The sequence below is a fragment of the Camelus dromedarius genome, chromosome 2, assembly GCF_036321535.1.
Source record: "Camelus dromedarius isolate mCamDro1 chromosome 2, mCamDro1.pat, whole genome shotgun sequence".
Classification (NCBI taxonomy): Eukaryota; Metazoa; Chordata; class Mammalia; order Artiodactyla; family Camelidae; genus Camelus; species Camelus dromedarius.
This window is the reverse complement of record NC_087437.1, coordinates 66,799,560-66,819,395: the sequence shown is the minus strand read 5'-3', so window position 1 is coordinate 66,819,395 and position 19,836 is coordinate 66,799,560. Positions and strand designations below refer to the sequence as shown.

The following is a 19,836-nucleotide window of genomic DNA, read 5'->3' as shown; positions in this document are numbered from 1 at the left end:
GTCTGTTTCTGTTTTGTATTTATGTTTGGTTTGTTTTTTTTTAGATTCCTCATATAAGCGATCTCATACGGTATTTTTCTTTCTCTTTCTGGCTTACTTCACTTAGAATGACATTCTCCAGGAACATCCATTTTGCTGCAAATGGCATTATGTTTTCGGTTTTTGTGGCTGAATAGTATTCCACTGTATAAATATACCACCTCTTCTTTATTCAGTCATCTGTTGATGGACATTTAGGCTGTTTCCATGTCTTGGCTATTGTAAATAGTGCTGCTATGAACATTCGGGTGCAGGTGTCATTTTGAAGTAGGGTTCCTTCTGGATATATGCCCAGGAGCGGGATTCCTGGGTCATATGGTAAGTCTATTCCTAGTCTTTTGAGGAATCTCCCATACTGTTTTCCACAGTGGCTTTCCTTGCTTCCCTCTCCCACTCTTAATGATTTAGATGTCTTCTTCTACAATTTTGTGTTTATTCTTTTTGTAATTCATGGCAGTTATCTCCTTTCCAGTTATGAGTTTCTCATTTTTGTAGCATCCTGCTTCTTCTCTATTTAGAGTAGACCTGTCAATATTTCTTTTAGCATGGGTTTAGTGTTGCTAAACTCTTTTAGTTTCTGCTTGTCTGTGAAGTTCTTTATCTCTCCTTCTATTCTAAAGGATACCCTTGCTGGATAGAATATCCCAGGCTGCATCTTTTTTTCATTCAGGACTTTGAATATATCTTGCCACTCCCTTCTGGCCTGTAGTGTTCATGTAGAGAAATCAGCTGAAAGCCTTATGGGGGTTCCCTTGTAATTCGCTCTTTGTTTTTCTCTTGCTGCCTTTAGGATCATTTGTTTATCCTTGACTCTGGCCATCTTGATTATGATATGTCTTGGTGTGGGTCTGTTTGGGTTCTTCCTGTTTGGGGCCCTCTGAGCCTCCTGTACTTGAATATCTGATTCCTTCTTTAGGTTTGGGAAGTTTTCAGTCATGATTTCTTCTAATACCTTTTCAATCCCCTTTGTTCTTTCTTCCCCTTCTGGAATCCCTATTATGCGTAGATTGGCACGCTTTATATTATCACATAGGTCCCTTATGTTGTTTTCATTGTTTTTATTTGTTTTTCTCTCAGCTGTTCTGATTGGGTGCTTTCTGTTGTCCTGTCTTCTAGGTCACTTATTTGTTCCTCTGCATTATCTAGGCTGCTTTGCACAGCCTTTAGGTCAGCTCTCATCTCAGCAAATGAATTGACTAATTCTACTTGGTTCTTCCTTATAACTTCTATTTCATTTTTGACATTTTATATCTCTAAACACTATTTCTTTTAGCTCCTTCAGTACTTTGATCACTCCTTTTTTGAAATCTTGATCTAGTAGACCATCAATGTCTATTTCCTTGATCGTGCTTTCAGGGGATTTCTCTTGATCTTTTAATTGAGAGTGGTTCCTCTGCTTCTTCATATTGCTCATATCTCTCTGGCATTGTGGCTTAAGAAGTATCAGTTATCTGGTTCTCCTGGAGATGGTGTGCTCTTAATGATTTTATCAAGAGGTCTTTGTGTCTTTGCCCTGTTTTGCGAACTCAGCTTGCTGTTTCCAGAGGCCCTCTGTTGGGGCCCTCTTCTGTGCTGCTCCCAGTGGCTGTTGGCTAGTAGATCACGCCTCCTTCCAACACTGGGTCAGGTGCTGAGCTCTTACCTCGTGGGCTGGCGGGTCACTCCCCCTCCGGATGCCGCAGTCAGATGCTGCACTCGGGAGAGGCAGGAGGGCGGATCGCGCCTCCTCCCAGCACCGTGATCAGGTGCTGCATTTCTGCCAGGAAGGTGGGTGGCCGCCCACCCTCTCCTGGCGCTTGTTGCTCAGCTGCTCTGTGCAGCTGCCCGCTCTGCCTCGGGTTGGCGCTCCGAAGGTGGGCTCAGGGAAGACCGCAGAACGGCCCTGCCCCTGCTTCGTGCCAAATCTCAGTTCCTTATTTGTCTTGGCGGCACAAGTTCTCTGAGGTGCCAGGGCAGAAAGATTCTGTCTGCCTCGGGCTGTAAACAAGTCTCAGTCCTGCCTAGGAGGTTGTGGAGCCCCCCGGGCATGGATTCAGGCCTTGGCCCCACCCCTGCCTGGGTACTGCGCACAGAAGGAGATGGCAGCTGTGGCTGCGCCCCCGCCTCTCTTCTCACTCTGAGAAGCGCCAGTAATGGTGGCGCAGGTCTGAGGAAACAAAGGCTACGGTGCCCCCCCAGGGCACACCAGCTGTGTTGCTTTGCTTTTTTCACAATTTATGGGGGACCGAGGTTGTTCTGCTCTGTATCCCCTCCCAGCCATGGTGTGCAGCCCCCTGCAGTCCCCTGGGGCTGCCTCAGTGCAGCCGCCCTAGTTCTCTGCCCAGCTCGGGCAGCCTGTCCCGGCCCCAGCTGCCAGCTCACGTCTCAGGCTGGGTGTCGTGGGGACCCTTTGTGCCCATTTAACTCAGTTCTGTCAGTCAAGGGGTGCTTGGGGCAGATCTGAGCCTCGGAGGCTCCCCCTCCATCACGCTGGCCTCTCCGTTGGAGAGGGGAGCCCCAGCGAACAAGCGCCAGTCCTCCTTTGCTGCTCCCTCCCCGTGGGACTGGTCCCGCACTGTTTTGCGTTTTCTTCTTCTTTTTTCCTTTTCTCCTACCAGATTTTTGGCGTCTTTGTCTTTCAAAGAGGGCAGTGTTCTATCGGAGTTCAGCAGGTGCTCTGGTTGGCTGAGTGGGTCTGTAGATGTCAGTTTTGGTGTATTTGTGGGAGAGGGTGAGCTACAAGTGTCCTTCTACTCCGCCATCTTGCTTCTCCCTGTTTTCTCTCCTTCTTTATACTTTAACTTTTAAATTTTTATCCACTAAAAGTACATTAGTCTTTTAATGAAAAAAATTAGGCCAAAAGGTGCAAAAAATGTGGGCATAAATGTTGACCACTGAAGAAGCCAACATAAACCAGCTGATGTGGACGTGTCAGTGGTTAGGGGACTCTTAAGAGATCTAAGGGGACCTTGAGATCTAAGGTGCAGGGCAAACGAGCCTCCACTCTGAGTAGGTAAGTTATGAATAATGGCAGCCTCTGACCCTCAAACCACAGAGGAGTCTTTCCCAGGAACCAGGAGGAAAGGCTGTGGGCCTTGTGAGTCTGTCGGATTACCATCATTATCATTAGATGTGAGTATTTCCTCATTTTAAAAGTAACCATACTCAATAAAAGACAACTTGGAAAATGGGGAAAATAGAGAGGAACCCTTGGTTCCTATTCTAAAAAACCAAAGACAACCATAATTAACGTGTGTATATTTCCTTCATTCTTTTACTCTGCATAGTGTTTTTGTTGTGTTTTGTTTTTCTAAGTCAAAATACATTTTTATTGCAAAAATTGAATCAATCTAGAAAGTGTAAAGGAGCAAATATAAATCACCTGAAATCTCACACCCTAGGCATATTTGTTCTTAATATTTCAGGAGGCATCCTTACAGTTCTGTTTGTCTGTCTTTTTCTGTCTCATCCTCTTACCCCTAGACTTCTTCCTCAAATTCTCTCTCCCTTTCTCCTCATTTTTGCTCCTCAATGTATGTATTGCTGTTTTGAAACAGTGTTAATTCAACAATGTGACCATCTTTCCATGGTGACAAATATAGAGAGACATTATTTTTGCAGGGTATTTTCTCACATATATGATGATTTCTTAAACCAGTTTCCTATTGATGGACATTTAGACTTGTTTCTTAAAACTTTGCTCTTATAAATAACGGTAAAGATATTTTGAACATATATTTGTATATTTTTGTCTATTTATATCCTTTGGGGGGAAAAGAAATCATAGAAGTGGATTTACTGAGTAAAAAATTCTTATTTAAAGTTTTGTCACGTGTTGCCAAATTGTTCTCCAGAGAGACAAGAAAACTCTTTTTCCTGCAGCCTTGCCAACACTGGACATTTTCAATTTGTTAAATTGTTTGCCAATCTCAATCAACAAGAAATGTATCTTATTGCAGCTTGACATTTTCAAACACAAAGCAAAACACAGGGTCATTTACTTACTCATTTCATTCAACAGACATTTTTCGAGTACCTACTCTGTATACCAGGCTGGCACAGTTACAGATGCTAGGGATTTAATAGTAAGGAGAACAGATAAAATCCTTGCTCTCGTGAAACTTATATTTTAGTGAAGGAAACAGATGATAAACCAATTCAAAGCATAGCTCTGTAATGCCAGCTGTTGATAAACACTCTGAAGAAAACTAACGCAGGCTCAGGGCAGAGAATGAAGGGGCTGCTGTTTTGGGGAGATGATCAGAGGTCTCTCCATGAAGTGATACTTGAACAGAGGCAAGGATGGAGGAGAGAACAAAGTGTGCAGGCATCTGGTAGGAGAGGGCACCAAGAAGAAACAGCAGGTGCAAAGGCCCCAGTCGAGGACATGCCAAGCTTGCTTGAGAGAATATCTGGAGGCCAGCGTGGCCCACAGGGAGCAGGCAAGGAGATAATGGGAGACCGGGAGTTTGCAGATGGGCCAGGTCACATGGTCATGCTTGCCACACCAGGTGTGACAAAGCCAGGGAGGTACAACGACTGTCTGGAAGACAACAGTGGTTGTCTCTGGAAACGGAGGGTCTGCAGTTGGAGGGAAGACTAACTTTCTTCTGTGAATTCCTTTGAATGCTTTGCATTTTTAAAATCATGTGCATGAGTTATTTTTTAATCTACTAAATTAAAATGATTAAAAATACTAAAAGAGGATTTATAATAATTTAAACATAATTAATACAAAAGAAAGGGCAAAAACTGAGTTGCATCTGGGGTGTGGTGAAAGAGAGAGCCACGGGTTGTTTGTCCACCCTGGTGAAGGGGCTGCCCAGGCGGCAGGACTTGGTAAACAGCTTGGTAAATGGATGAAACAAGAGCCGGGGCCCTGCCAGGGGGGACAAGAGTCCGGCCTTGACAAGAGTCCTCAAAGGGCAAGGAGCTGGTCTTATTGGTACTGATTGGAAGAGAACCAATTGTCACAGATTCAACCTGTATCGTTTAAGGTTTAGCCATTAACAAGATTGGCTTGGCTAATGTTGAGTGAAATTCTCTTTCAGGAAAAAAAATGGGGATGGGCAAATTTTCAACTCCCCTCCCATCCTAATGGGGGAACATAAAGAGAGCTAAACATAGGTTTGCAGTGACTGGATCCCTCAGGAGAAAAACCAAGATGTAGGGATCTTTTGAGTAGGATTGGGTGCGATGGGGAGAGGCTGTGAATAATGATATAAACATCAGTCCCAAATGGGACCTGCAGGCATCAGGGGTGAGCCCGCCCAGCTCTCAGAACAAAAATGACCAACAGCTTCCTAAAATATTAAAGGAACTTTCCATGAGGGCTGTTAAATTGACCTACACCTTTATTCCCCAGTCACATTTTTAGAAAGTCAGGGGGAAGAGAGGGAGGCATGGGGCGGGATGTGTGTGCAAAGCTTTGCAAAGCTCATCGTAGGTTTGCAGGGAGAGGGAGAGAGGCCTCCCTCCCCTCCCCTTTCTCAGGACAGAATGTGGGAGGATCCGCGCTGCGTTCTTCTGCCTCTCCTTCCTCTGGAGCTCTCTCCCTTCACTCGCCCTATGAGGTTCTCCCTGTCTTGGGAGTCAGGGTCCTCCCCCAAATCTGTTTTCTAAATGACAGCTCCCAGGAAGAGAGCAGCGGTGTCAGGGTGCTTATCCCAGTTCCCATTCTTGTCCTCACCCTCCACATCGTGCACATTTCAAAAGGCGAGGCTTGCAGCAGACAGCTTGCTCATGTAGGCTCTATTCTCAGGCTGCCAAACCCACCAGAAGACTGAGACGCCTGTGACTGTGACCCTCCCAGCCCTGAATCTCTCCCCACTTCTGCTTAGGAAGTGAAATCTCGCTTTCCCAAAGAGATTTTTGATCACCTTTGAAAATGGTTTGCTTCTGTGAATGTTTTACTTCAATTAAATGAAAAAGTAAAAGAAGAGCAAAACCAACTTGGTGGACAAAGCCTTGGCATGATGTCCCACTTAGGGAAATGGGGGAGGAAATGTGCAGTCATCCAGCAGACCTCCGGGCAGCACCTACTGGGTAGAGGGCGCAGTTCTGGGCTCTGGGACCCCGCACATCCCTGCACCTACAGAGCTTCCGTCTAGCAAGGAAGACAGACAATAAGCAATAAGCCTCATGAACAAGGACACTATGTAGTATCAGTAATGGTGATGAGTGCTGTGGGAAAAGATGGAGGAAGCACAGGGCGGTGGGAGGGCCAGGCTGGGACAGCGTCTTGAAGTTCTCCTCCAAGTGAGAATAGAACAGACACAGCAAGTGTGGCCTAGAATAGGGTCTGGCAAACAGAAGGTACTCAATAAAGTTAATTTCCTTCCACTCCTCTGTGCCTAAAAATTCTCATTACTGAGAGTTTGAACTTCAAGTCTTTACTCCCAAGCAAGAAGTGACAGTTAATGACTGAACAATTTAAGAAAATCGGACCACAGTTAGGACCTTCTTTTTGGTTGTATTGTAGGAGGCAGCATTCATCAAATTAAAGAATGTATTTTCTGATTAAACTTTTCGGTATATACAAATGTAAAGCAAGTTTCCAGCATTGGGAGAGATACAGGAGTGTGTAAGTCACATATGTCTGTGGATTGAGGTGAGCTCAGGAGCCCCTTGGAAAGTGTCTCTTGGTCTGAGTGGGGTTACAGAATTATATGCATTTGAAAGGACTCAGGGAGCTGTAGCAGAAGATTCATACGTTTTTAATATATGTAAATTATACTTCAGTAAAAAAAGAAAGATGTGGTTACCACTGACCTTGAACTTAGGTATGGCTCCCATGCTGGCAGTCTTGAGCACTCAGCCACTGCCCTGGGCGGGGCCTGAGCACAGGCAGGACAGATTCTTAGCGGAATCTGCCCAGGGACACCTGCATCGTGCTGGAACCCCCGACAAGCCTGCGATCACTGTGCCTTTACTGAAGCCCTGCCTCTCCCTGTGGGCCTGGGCAGAGGGAGAACCAAATTCCCACACTGGAAGCAACCAGAGAGCAAGTCTGGACAAGGCCACCGGGTCTCAGGGACAAAGCTCTTATCCTGCTGAGAAGGTCTCCATGTCTTCCCTGTTTCCTGGCATCTACGACAGGCAGCTGTGGAGATAGCCAGGCCATGGGTAGTCTCAGGTAGGTGGGGAGTGGCTGTTTTCACCCCAAAAGACAGCCAGCTGAGTAAATGTGGAGCGACTCTCATCAATCTCACTCTGTCTGAGTCTCTTGTTTCTCTCTCCCAGTGTGAGCCTCTGTGACTCTCTGCCACACAGGACACACCCAAGACTCTATACCTTCCTTATCAGTTACCTACCAACCGTCTGATGACAGAGACCACATGTGCCTGCTTGTTAGACGTGTCCCATCTTGAACCGTCAGGGATTTTAGTGGTTTGTTTTTATTAGAAAAGCATGCTTCTTGGCAGGATGATCTCTAGGCATGGGAGGCTGGGAGGCTGGAGGACCAGAAGCCTAAATGAAAGCAGCAGACAGGTGGGTGGCCACCCTCTCAAGCACTCAATGGGCTGCTTCCTGTTCTTGTCCATAGGAGGCAGTGTCGCATTGCCCGGAAGAAGGCCAACTGGCCCGAATCCAAAATGTTATCCAGGAGCTACCCGCATCCCATTACAGGTAAGAAGAAATGCACAGCCTCTCGACGTGATGTAATACCATAGATGCAGGCAGGCATCAGAAAAGGGAATGGATTCAGTGGTCAGTGGTCCTTCCAGGGCATTCTGAGGTGGGGGAACAGGTCACTTTTATTAGAGTGAGTTCTTGCCTGACCAGAGACATTGGTGGGAAGGGGCAGCCTGTGTCCAAGTCCCTTCCAGGGCACCCCCTCAGAGTGCCACAAGAGGTCATTCTGATTGCAGAAGCCAGCCTCACAGGGATACTGAAGGTTCTTACCCAGGTTCATAACATAATCAAATCTATGGAACCCAAGATGGTTTTTAAACACAGTTTGACTGACTGATCTGTCCAGATGCTCATCAGTACCATCCCTTACATCATCCCATCTTTTTTTTTCATTCTCACAATTTAGCCCCTAATCTTACCAACCTTTCCCAGTATTCCCCAAGCCTGCCCAGCTTTTACAAGAGGGCAGATTCTGATGTGGTATTAGAAAGAACTTACCAGCAATAATAGATGTCATCCATTGACAAGCACCAAGGTACCTGTAGCTGGAAGACTTAAAGTAAGAGCCGAGCTGGGGGCCAGTTTCAAGTCAGTGTGGAGACAACGCTGCACTGGGTGAAAGGAGGCACAAGGAGCCACGAGGAGCCCTTAGGTTCCGGGTCCGATGAGTCCTCGGTTCGGTCTCTGACTGGTGCTCCAAGGGCCTCCGCTGACTTCTGACAAGACTGCCTTGTTCTCCACCCCAGCCAGCATGCCACAGCCAAGAAAACTACCTCCGTCTATCTTGATATCTTCCTGAGAGTGCTCCAAAGTTCATGAGATAGAAATACACAGAATCTCTTAAATTCAAATTTAGAAATTATCTCCAGATGTCAGGCTTCACACAGGCTCTGAAGTTTCTCACTTGCTTGAAAAAAAAAATGACCCGTTACAGGACCCTGGAATACCTGATTCGACACCTGGCACACATCGCCTCCTTCAGCAGCAAGACCAACATGCATGCCAGGAACCTGGCCCTGGTGTGGGCGCCCAACCTCCTCAGGTAACCAGCACACCCTCACCTTCTCACGACCCCAGTGGTTCTCAGAGCAGCCCCCAACTCATATGAAGACTGGGTTCTTCCACACTGAAGCTCCTTGAAGACAAACCTTTGGCTGGGTGGTTTTTTGTAACACTTGGGAAAGAAAGGTGATTTTAATAGCCTTTGCCCACTAACCTTGGAATCTCTGGAGCCCAGAGGTATTTTCTGGGTACAACCAAGATGTAGCCAAGGTTTGGGGCCTTGTATGTTACAATTTCCTTAAAAGGCCTTTCTGGGTCTTTGGGGCTCCTTGGCTTTTGTTGGTTTTGGTGGGGTCCCAGCTGGCTGCAACCTGAATCAGCTGCTTCACGCGACTTCATAAATGATGACCTGCCCTTAGAACAAGTGGGTGGAGGTGGAAGACGAGCCTATGAAGAAAAAAATTAACTCCTGTGTATTTGCTAATATAGTGTTTATTGTCTTTCGATATATAAATCCTGGTAACTGTTTCCAATTTGTTCAGTGCGTTGGACTTCACAGCCTTTGGAGAGTTCCTTTAACTGATCTTAAGTAGTTAAAATATTCTACAGATTAACACACTGTACACATTTAGGAGTTGGGGGCTTGTACAAAAGGCTGGCTGGCTCCCTGTCATGCCTCGGTTGGTAGGGCAGACCCATTAACTGAATGTGTTTCTTCCACTGTTCAGGTCCAAAGAGATTGAAGCCACTGGTTGCAATGGAGATGCAGCCTTCCTTGCAGTCCGGGTCCAGCAGGTGGTGATTGAATTCATACTGAATCACGTGGATCAAATCTTTAACAACGGTGCTCTGGGGTCTCTGGAGAACGATGGTAATGGCTTCTCCTGGCATACACCCTGCCAGCCCACCCATCTTTCTTGCCTGGTCACAGGGCCCAGCGTGGGCTGGGTTCTAGCTCAGTGTCAGCTCTGTGTGTGTGTGTGTGTGTGTGTGTGTGTGTGTTTGTGCACGTGCTGACTACAGTGCATGTCAGTGTATGGGGATTGTGCACACATGTGTACACATGCAGCAAAGGTGTGGTGTGTTTGTATGTGGCTGTAGCGTGTTTCTGATCAGTTGTGTACACGGCCTATCCCACGAATGCAGTGTGGGGAGCTGGAACTCTAATGATTTTAGGGAGTTCTTAAACTCTTCCAGTTATAATCTAGAGGCACTGGCAACATTCCTTCCTTTAACTATTAGATTTCATTTTTACTTTCAGTATGATATTTTAGAAGTCTTAAGTGAATGAGCTAAGAGGCGTCCTATTCATACTCATATGTGTATTCAGAATGCCTTCTCTTCCCTAGTGTTTCTTATTTTTTATTGAAGTATATTTGATTTACAATACTGTGTTAGTTTCAGGTGTACAGCAAAGTGATTTGGTTATACATATATATGTATATACCCATGTTCTTTTTTTCTGATACTTTTCCATTATAGGTTATTACGAGTTATTGAATACAGTTTCCTGTACTATACAGTGAATCCTTGTTGTTTATTTTATATATGGTAGCGTGCATCTGTTAATCTCATACTCCCAATTTATCCTTCCTCCCCACTTCCCCTTTGGTAACCATAAGTTTGTTTTCTATGTCTGTGAATCTGTTTCTGTTTTGTAAATAAGTCCATTTGTACTATTTTTTAGATTCCACATATATGATCCAAGTGATAGCATATAATATTTATCCTTCTTGCAAGCATTTCTTGAGTGCTTACTTTATTCTGCCCTGCACTGGGCACCAGGCATACAGCATTGAGTGTGTGTTTGTGGGCATGTGTATGCAGAGACTAGCTAGCATTGAAACCCCCTGTAGCCCTACTGTGAGAAAGAGAGCTATTTCAGATTGGATATAATGAGATGCAAGATACGATGTTTCAGTTCTGTAGTTCTCATAATAACATAATTAACCCCAGGAATGAATTGGTATTGGTTTATGCTGCTTGAACTCATATAAGCCTAATTTGTAAAAGTCAAAAATCCAGCTGACCAAGAAGCCTGCTAATTACCACTTGTGTGAGAGTGGTTTTACAACATTAGCGGATGTCACATAATCTGGAAGCCTTGTTAAAACACAGATCACTGGACCTCATCCCCAGAGTTTCTGATTCAGCATGTCTGGAGTACTGCTGGTCAGGGTCCATGCTTGGAGACCCAGTGGTGTATGGGAACCTTATCTGCAAAATATTTGTATTAGCTGATCAAAGCATTCTTTTCTAGTTCAGCTAATACACTTGGGAAAATCAGTTATAACCATCAGAGTAATCAATTGCAATTAATATCAAATTTCGATTCCTGGTATAATTGTTCTCACCCCATCCTGTCCCCTATGTGGTTTATGACCTTTTTTAAAAAACTTTTTTCTGTTGACTTAAAATTCACATACCATTAAATTCACCACTTTTATCATTTTTAAGCATACAATTCAGTGGTTCTCAGTGTATTCACAGAATTGTGCAACCATCACCACTATCTAATTCCAGAACATTTTCATCACTCCAAAAAGAAACCCCACACCCATTAAGCAGTCACTGCACATCTTGCCCTCCTCCAGACTCTGGCAACTGTTCATCTAGTTTCTGCATCTATGGATTTGCCTCTTCTGCACATTTCATATAAATGGAATCATACAATAATGTGGTCTTTTGTGACTGACTCTTTTCACTTAGCATATGTCTGCATGTATCAGTATGTCATTTTTTTATGGCTGAATAATCTTCTAGTGTGTAGATACACTGCATTTTGTTTATCCATTCATCAGTTGATGGACATTTGGCTTGTTTCTACTTTTGAGTTATTATGAATAATGCTGCTGTGAACATTCATGTACAGGTTTTAGTATGAACATATGTTTCCAATTTTTTGGCTAAACCCCTAGGAGTGGCTGATGTTTCTTTTATCTCTAACTCTCCCATTACAGATATATTTTTTATTATAGCAATATAAATCCTTTTTGAAAGTAAATGAGAAATAATATGCATTCATTCATCCTTTTGAGTCAACCAGTAATTTACTGGGGACTTACTCTGTGCGAGGAACTTTGGCAGGTCCTCCACTTACATTATTTCACTGACCCATCAACGGCCATCATAAAGTTGTTATCAACCTTATTTTATACGTGAAGAACCAGAGAACCAGAAAAGCTTAGTAACTGCCCAAAGCCACACAGCTGGTAACTGGTAGGACTGAACATTGAACCTAAATCTTCCAGCCTGTGCTCTTTCTTTACCTGTGCTACCTCTGTGAGGAAAAAAAAAAAAAAGAAAGAAAAGAAAAGAAAAGAAATAAATAAACCATTGTGAAGAATTAATGACTTTTGGGAAGTGTTCTCCTAGATAGCAAATCCATCCATGGCTGCTAGTGTTAAGGCTGTTCTAATTTTAACCTGGAAATGCCTGTCTCTTTATGACCATTACCTTAATCAGGCTTTGTCCTGCATATTGAAATCCAGTTTCCTCTTGAGCCTTTAGCTCTTGATTGCCCCAATACTTATTATTCAGTGCATTTCATTTAAATGTTCTTACTATGAGTTCTTATTGAGTCTGGTAATATTTACACAAAATGAAATAAGTCATACCCTCTGGAATTTTGGATTTAGAAATAGGGTTCTGTTTCAAATTGGGAAGATTTTAGAAGTCATAGAATCCAACACATTTAATTGGTAAATGAGAGCAGTGAGGCCAGAGAGATTGTGATATACCCAACTTCTGTTAAGACATAAATATGTACTGAGCACCTGCTATGTGCCAGGCACTGTTCTAGACAGTGGGGACACCTCAGTGCCTAAAATGATAAAGCCCCTGCTCTGCATAGAGCTATGGTCTTGCTGGAAAGATGAACAATAAATAAGTTTACAAATAAATACATTATCACTTCAAAGGCAATAAATGCCATGAAGGAAGTACAGCAGGGTAATGTGATGGTCAGTGACTTGGGGGCGTAATTTTTGTACATAGTGGACACACAGCACCTGAGGAAGTGATCTTTGAACTGAAACCTGAATGACAAAAGGAACCAGTCATGTGAAGATCTAGGGGGGCAAATGTTCCAAACACGGAGAACAGGGAGTATAGAAGCTCTGAGGTGCAGAGGAGCTCATCGTGTTGCAGAAAGTTAGCCAGTGTGGCTCGAGCAACCCAGTCTCCAGTGTGGGCTGCCCCACCCTAGGGCACCCAAGACCAAAGTACCCAAGTATGGGTGTTGGAAGAAACTATTAGAATTTTCCCCCTGTTGGTTTTACTGTCTACTTTATAATTTCTATGATTTTGTATGTTTTCTATTACAGATAACACAAGCACAGTGGTGTATATGTATAATTTACAAATATAGACATGTATATAGTGAGAATATACATTGGAACAATTTCACCGTATATTTTTGCAGACCACTGGGTCAGTGGGCAAAGAGGAGAGGGAAAGCAGATGGAAGGTCCTGGTCGGCCATGATAAGAGTTTGGTTTGTTCTCTGTGCTGTGCAAAAGCCTCGGAGGAGTTTGAGCAGGGTGTGCGGGATCTGAACACCCTGGTTGCTGTGTGTGGAGTGGGGACTGAAAGGCTGGAAGTCAGGAGACCAATTAAGGAGTGATGGCAGAAGTCAGGAGGGAAATCATGGTGGCCTGGACTACTGATCTTCCTCGACTTATGATGGGGTTACATCCCAATAAACCCAATGTAAATTGAAAATATCATAAATCAAAAATGCACTGAATATACCTACCCTCCTGAATGTCATAGCTTAACCTAGCCTACCTTAAATGTGCTCGGAATACTTGCATTAGCCTACATTTGGGCAAAATCACCTAACACAAAGCCTATTTTATAATAAAGTGTTGATGAGCTCCTGTAATTTATTGAATACTGCACTGAAACTGACAGATTGGTTGCACGGGTACAGAATGGTTACAGGTGTATGACCCTTGCAGTCGTGTGGCTGACTGGGAGCTGTGGCTACAGCAGCTGCCCAGCATCAGGAGGGAGTATCGTACTGAATACAGAAAAAAAGATCAAAATTCAAAATTCAAAGTACAGTTTCTACTGAATGCATATGGCTTTCACACCATTGTAAAGTCAAAAAATTGTAAGTTGAACCACTGTTTAAGTTGGGGATCATCTGTGCATGTTAGCTGTGGAACAGAGGAAAGCGGCTGGATTCAGGATATATTTTGGCGGTAGAGTTACAGGACTTGCTTCTAGGCATGATGTAGGGGAGAGAGGGTACATCAGAGAAAGGATTGAATGAAAAATACCTACTCCAGGTTTTGGCTTACACAACTGGGTGATGCATGGAGCCATTTACCACCTTGGAGAAGATGGGAGGGGAGACCAGTTCAGAGATAAGTAGCAAAAGTCACAAGCTCTGTTAGGAGATGTAAATCTAGAGACGCCTATTGAACATCTAAGCACAGGGGATGAATAGGCCTTGGGACACAGGAGCCTGGAACCAGGGGAGAGGTGGGTGCTTGGTCTCCTGACCCTGCAGTTTATATTCTTCCCATTGTTTCAGTTGCTCCCAGAATGATTTAATTTTTTAAGTAAATAGTAAGTTTTTAAAAATAATAGTCTAGGATCTGTGAACAAATATTAAGAATAAATTAAATTTAAATATTTTTAGTCTCCTTTGGATTAAGTTGGAAAACTGAGTTAAAGTTGGAAACTTCACTGAAAAAATCTTTAGGGTCACAGATGTACCTAATGATAGTCCTGCTGAATGCCGGCCATGCTGTCCTCCCTGGAAATACTCCAGAGTTACATCCCAACTCCATTTTCTACAAGGCCCTATGTCAGTGGTTTTATTTCCCTCCACTCAGGGAGGGTCATGCTCTGCAAAGAGAAATGGTGCCAGCAGGGTGCTTTCTGAAAATGAGGTGAGTCCTATACCAAAAATGATTTTTTAGTCTCAACTGGTCCAAGTTATTCTTGAGTCTCCTCACACCTTCTGAAGGTACAGAAAACTGGCACGGTGGCCAAAAGACTAAGTAGAGGCAAACTTAAACCTCTTCTTTTTCACTTAGATCAGGTTTTTCAGCCTTGGCACTGTTGACATTTAGCACTGGATAACTCTTGTGAAGGGGCCGTTCTGTGCATCGTAGGATGTTCAGCTGCACCCTTGGCTTCTAACCACAAGGTGCAAGTTTGCATTCTCACACACACCTGTCACAATGAAAAATGTCTCCAGACATTGCCAAAAGTCCCTGGCCGGAGAAAGGGGTACAACATTGTTCCAAGTTGAAAAAAATTGACTTGGAGAAAAGCACTAACCTTGGATACCACTGATCTGTCATTGTCACTTCCATTCTTAAAAAAAAAAAACGTAGAAGGAAAGGATTAGCTTGCATGCACTTGAAGATGACTCGGGTAGTGAGTAGAAAGCCACTCATCTCTTAGGGAATAGCATAGGCCATAAAATGTCCTTTTCCTAAAGAGATATAAAGCTAGCTCATCTCAGGAAAGTTGAGGCTCCAACCTTAAATTGGTGCCTGTGTGCTCCAGTGGGGGTAGGGGTGGGAGGGGCAGTCTCCGGCCCTGCCCTAGCTGAGTGAGGCTACTTCTGTGGCTGACCAAAGACATAGGCAGTTTCTGGGGGCAAATATCCACTGCTGTTTCTCTGGCCCACAGTGAGTGCTCAATGTGTTTGTTTTGTGAATGAATGAATGAATGAATGAATGATCTGTCTCTGAAAAGTACAAGAAATGTAGGCAACCTTCTGAAGCCCATGTGCCCTCTGGCTGGTCTGGCCAGGAGAGTTGTCAGATCCCCGTGTGCAGTCTCTGCTCCAGACCCCACCATGCCCAAGAACAGCCCCTGTCAGGAGGTCAGGAATGGAGAGGCTGTGGATGGGGGATCCGGCTGGTCTGGGGGCACACGCTGCCTCTCAAGAGAGCTGTGAGCGCTTCGCTTCTTGTTACAGAAAACCGGCCCGTCATGAAGAGCCTGACCTTGCCAGCCCTCTCCCTGCCCATGAAGTTGGTGAGTCTGGAGGAAGCTCAGGCCCGGAGCCTGGCTACTAACCATCCGGCTCGGAAGGAAAGGAGGGAGAATAGCCTGCCTGAGATTGTCCCTCCCATGGGAACCCTCTTCCACACTGTCCTTGAGTTACCGGACAACAAGTGAGTGGACTTCTTTCAACTTCTGGGAGATGTTTGGGTGGAGGGGGACAGAGGAGGGAGTGATAGAGTCTCCAGGCTTTGATGGCTGCATGGGTTGGGGATGTGGTCCGGGTTGGGGTGTAAGGAAGCTTTCCAGAAGGGGAGGGAGCTGCCTCCATGACTTTCACCGGCGGCGACGCCTTCACTCGCTGCCCCAAAGTCATCAAGACCTTGACCTCCCACCAGAAATCTCCTGTACCGTGGTGGGGGTGGGGCTTATAGGTGCCAAGAATCATAAATCCCTGACTCCTTAGTTTAGACAAAATAGGCTTGAAATTTTCAAAAGGAAGTTTGCTAAAAACAAAAACTTGACCCCCTCCTCCCACCCTTCACCTCCGCGGGACGTTACAAAAGGCATAGAGAGGAACGGAGGACAGGCTGGCAGAGAGCGCCACTCTGGACCGAGAGCTGTGGGAACGCGGCACTTGGGGACGTGCATCCCGCTTCCGTTCCTCCTCTCTCGCCGGTCAGAGCCCTCCCTCCCCTCCCAAAACAAACCAAACACCATTTTCATTCATATCTTTCCTCATTTCTCCTGCTCACTGCTGTTGTAACCCTGGTCTCCACACAGCCCTCCTCCCACCACCCCCTCACGCCCCGCTGTAAAAAGGGGGCGGTGATTGAGGCTGACAGTAGGTGGAGGTGCGGAAAGGCAGGCTTTTCATTGGAGAGCGTCATCCTGGCTGTTTGGTCAGTGAAAGGAGGTATAAAAACCTCAGACCTCTTGGCAGTGTCTTCCCCACGATGGGGTGGCTGTTTCCCTTTTTGGGGAGCAGAGAACGCTGCCACCTTGGGGCGCCTGTCACACTGCGTGCTCTGGGAGGGGCACCTGGAAGTCACCTGCTGAGAAAGCCCTCCGTTTCCTGGAGAGCACTGGTGGTGCTCTCTCGAGACTAAGTCCCACTGCTCCTCCCCCTAAGTTTCTGGGGAATAAGACTTCCACCCCTAGGTCAGGGGGAAGAGAACCTTGGAAAGACCATCAAGTGCACTTTCTCTGTGCCTTAAACACCTGGGGTGTGCCATACCTTGGGGTGGGCCATACCTCATGGTATGCCATCCTATAAAATCCATCCCGAGGCCAAGTGCTTGAAAACACCAGCCGAGATCCAAAAGAACCCGCTAAACACTGCAGATCTCTCTCTGATTGATCATTAAAAAAGTGCTGAACTTGAGATCTGGATGTTCTTTGAGAACCCTGCAGAGAAAAGGCCCTTTGTGGAACCCATAGGGTGCTGGGTTCATCCTGGAACTTTATGGAGTCTGATGGCTGGGCGAGCCAGAGCGTGGCAAGGCCTCTGTGGTGACTCCTGGTGGCACCAGGCTCTGGGCTGAGTCTGGCATTCAACTTTCCCTGCCACCTACTGGAGCAGCCTGGTGGCATCAGGGAAGTGAGAGACAGAGCCAGAGATACAGTGACTACCCTCTGCCTTTCTCTGAGATGACTGCTGACAACGCCCCAGCAGCCCACAGCCCTTCCAGGCCAGGCTCTGTTCCAAGTGGCTTTCTCATCCATCCCCTTTCCAGTCCACTAAAGTTTTCACCAGCCCCCTCAGCTGTGGATGTCCCAGCCGTGTGGCCTCAGTGCAGGGAGCATAATGGGACTGGGGTTTATGATCTTTGGTGTTTATTCCTGTAAGAAATGCCTGTCTTTGAAAATGCTTTTAAAATGCTTACCTGAATTACTACCAGAATTCCCATAACTGTGGTTGCTATGACCTCTGAGTCTCCCACCAGCCCCTGCCTTTAATAGCACATCTTTGCCTCTTCCTGTGGGGAAAGTGGTCCTTCACTCTGACTCACGAAAACCCAGCTCTGTCATCAAGGGCATCCCCAGACAGGGTGAGAGTTGGGCTCAACTTGGATTTTAGAGAGCAATTTCCTGACATGTCAGAGCCATTCATAACTAAGAACATGATTGGGGCATTCCTTCTCAATTTAAAGGGCCCATTGAAATGGCAGGTTACCAAAATAACCCCTTTGTGGCTTGGCTCTTTTAGAAGAAAGCTCTCCAGTAAATCAAAGAAGTGGAAGTCAATATTTAACCTGGGACGTTCTGGATCAGACTCCAAATCAAAGCTGAGTAGAAATGGGAGTGTGTTTGTGAGAGGACAGAGGCTCTCAGGTAAGAATCAACAGCAACTGTGTTTATAAGAGATCTATATTTTTTCAGTTCTGTTTCTTAAGTCTTCAGTTTGATCACATCAAACTGACTAACCCTGAGAGACTTATAAATTAACTAGAGAGTCTTTTTGTTTTTTAAAAATAAATTTAGATTTACAAAAAGTTTGCAGAGAATCCATATACCCTCACATAGCTTCCCCAAATGAAAACATATTAGATAACTGTAACAGAATAATCAAAATCAGAAAATTAATATCAACATAATGCTATTAAATAATTTATAGGCCTTACTCACATTTGACCAATTGTTCCACTAAAGTCCTTTTTCTGGTCCAGGATCCAGTCCAAGAAGCCACATTACGTTTAGATGTCATGACTCCTTAATGCTCCAACCTAGGACAGTCCCTCAATCTTTCTGACCTTGACACTTTAGGAGAGTTTGGCCATTCATTTTGCAGAATACACCTCGTTTTGGGATTGTCCAATATTTCCTCAGGGGTAGATTGAAGTTATGAACGCTGTGCCTGTCTCAGTGTGTCATATCAGGGGGCACGTAAGGTCATATTTTATTGTAGGTGAGGTGAAGTTTGATCACTTGGTTAAAGCTATTTACAAGATTTGTCCCTGTAAAGCTACTATTTTTTCCTTTGCAGTTAATAAGTATCTTGTGGGAGATATTTTCAGACCGCAAATATCTTTTTCTCATCATACTTTGATCCATGAATTTTAACATCCATCAATGGTTCTTGCCTGCAACAGTTATTACTGTGGTGTTTGCCAAACGGTCATTTTCTATTTCCATCATGCCTTCTGCACTTATTAATTGAACTCTACTGTAAAGATTTGTTCCTTTCCCCCGAGGGTCATGGATGCTGCCCTATAGGAATTATATCTGAGTAGGAAATAGGAATTGAGGCAGGAGGGACTGAAGGAACCACTGTATAATGGGGAATATAATGAACCCAGCTAAATATTGTCAGAAAGGGAAAGACAAAGAAATATTCTACAACGACCTTTAGTGTTAGAGATTAAAAGCATGATTTTTTAAAAAATGAGGGTGATAGTTATAAAAGCAGGTAGTAAACTGTACAGATGCCATGAGCAAAACTTGATTGAATCCTAGTTGAAAAAAAAGGACTATAAAAGATGATACCGGGGACTAATAGATTCCATTTTAGATGATATTAAAGAATAGTACATTTTTATAGCGTGCTGGTGGTTCTTAGGACACATGCTAAAATTGAGGTATTTAAGGATGAAGTGTCAGAATATTGAAACTCACTTTCAAATGATTCAGAAAAATATAGGTACATAGGTAGATATATATATATACACACACACACACACACACACACACACACACACACACATACATAACACACACACACATATATATATATAGAGAGAGAAATAGATAAAGCAAACGTGTGGCAAAATGTCAACCTAGGTGGTAGGTTTAAAGGTCTTCAACTTTTCTGAATGTTTGAAATTCTTTTTTTGGGGGGCGGGTAATTAGGTTTGTTTGTTTGTTTGCTTACTTACTTAAATGGAGGCACTGGGGATTGAACCCACACCCTCTTACATGCTAAGCAAGCACTCTGCCACTGAGCTATATACCCTCCCTGCTGAAATTCTTGATAATAAAGATTTGAGGGAAAAAACTAATGCCTATAGGTAAAAATGGGAGAGAATATGTTTTAAGGACCTTCCTCGACCCCAGTGATAATTGTATGTCATGGCTTATAAGGCACAGGTGTTAGAAATCACATTTGCCTATTGGAGTAATGAGCGATGTTGTGGGGTATAGCAGTTACAATGACTTAGGCTGTAGATAATAGCAAATCCAACTCAATTGGCTTATGCAATGAGGGGATCT

General features: G+C 44.5%; 1 protein-coding gene across 1 annotated transcript in view; it reads left to right on the top strand.

Annotated features, from left to right (window-relative positions):
• The window catches only part of ARHGAP31 (Rho GTPase activating protein 31), a 96,270-nt gene that overhangs the window by 60,195 nt on the left and 16,239 nt on the right, over positions 1–19,836 (top strand). Inside the window, exons 4-8 of the mRNA XM_031455321.2 lie at positions 7,565–7,647; positions 8,588–8,695; positions 9,384–9,526; positions 15,602–15,800; positions 17,837–17,961. Coding sequence (XP_031311181.1) covers positions 7,565–7,647; positions 8,588–8,695; positions 9,384–9,526; positions 15,602–15,800; positions 17,837–17,961 — 658 coding nt within the window. The remainder of the gene's footprint in view (positions 1–7,564; positions 7,648–8,587; positions 8,696–9,383; positions 9,527–15,601; positions 15,801–17,836; positions 17,962–19,836) is intronic.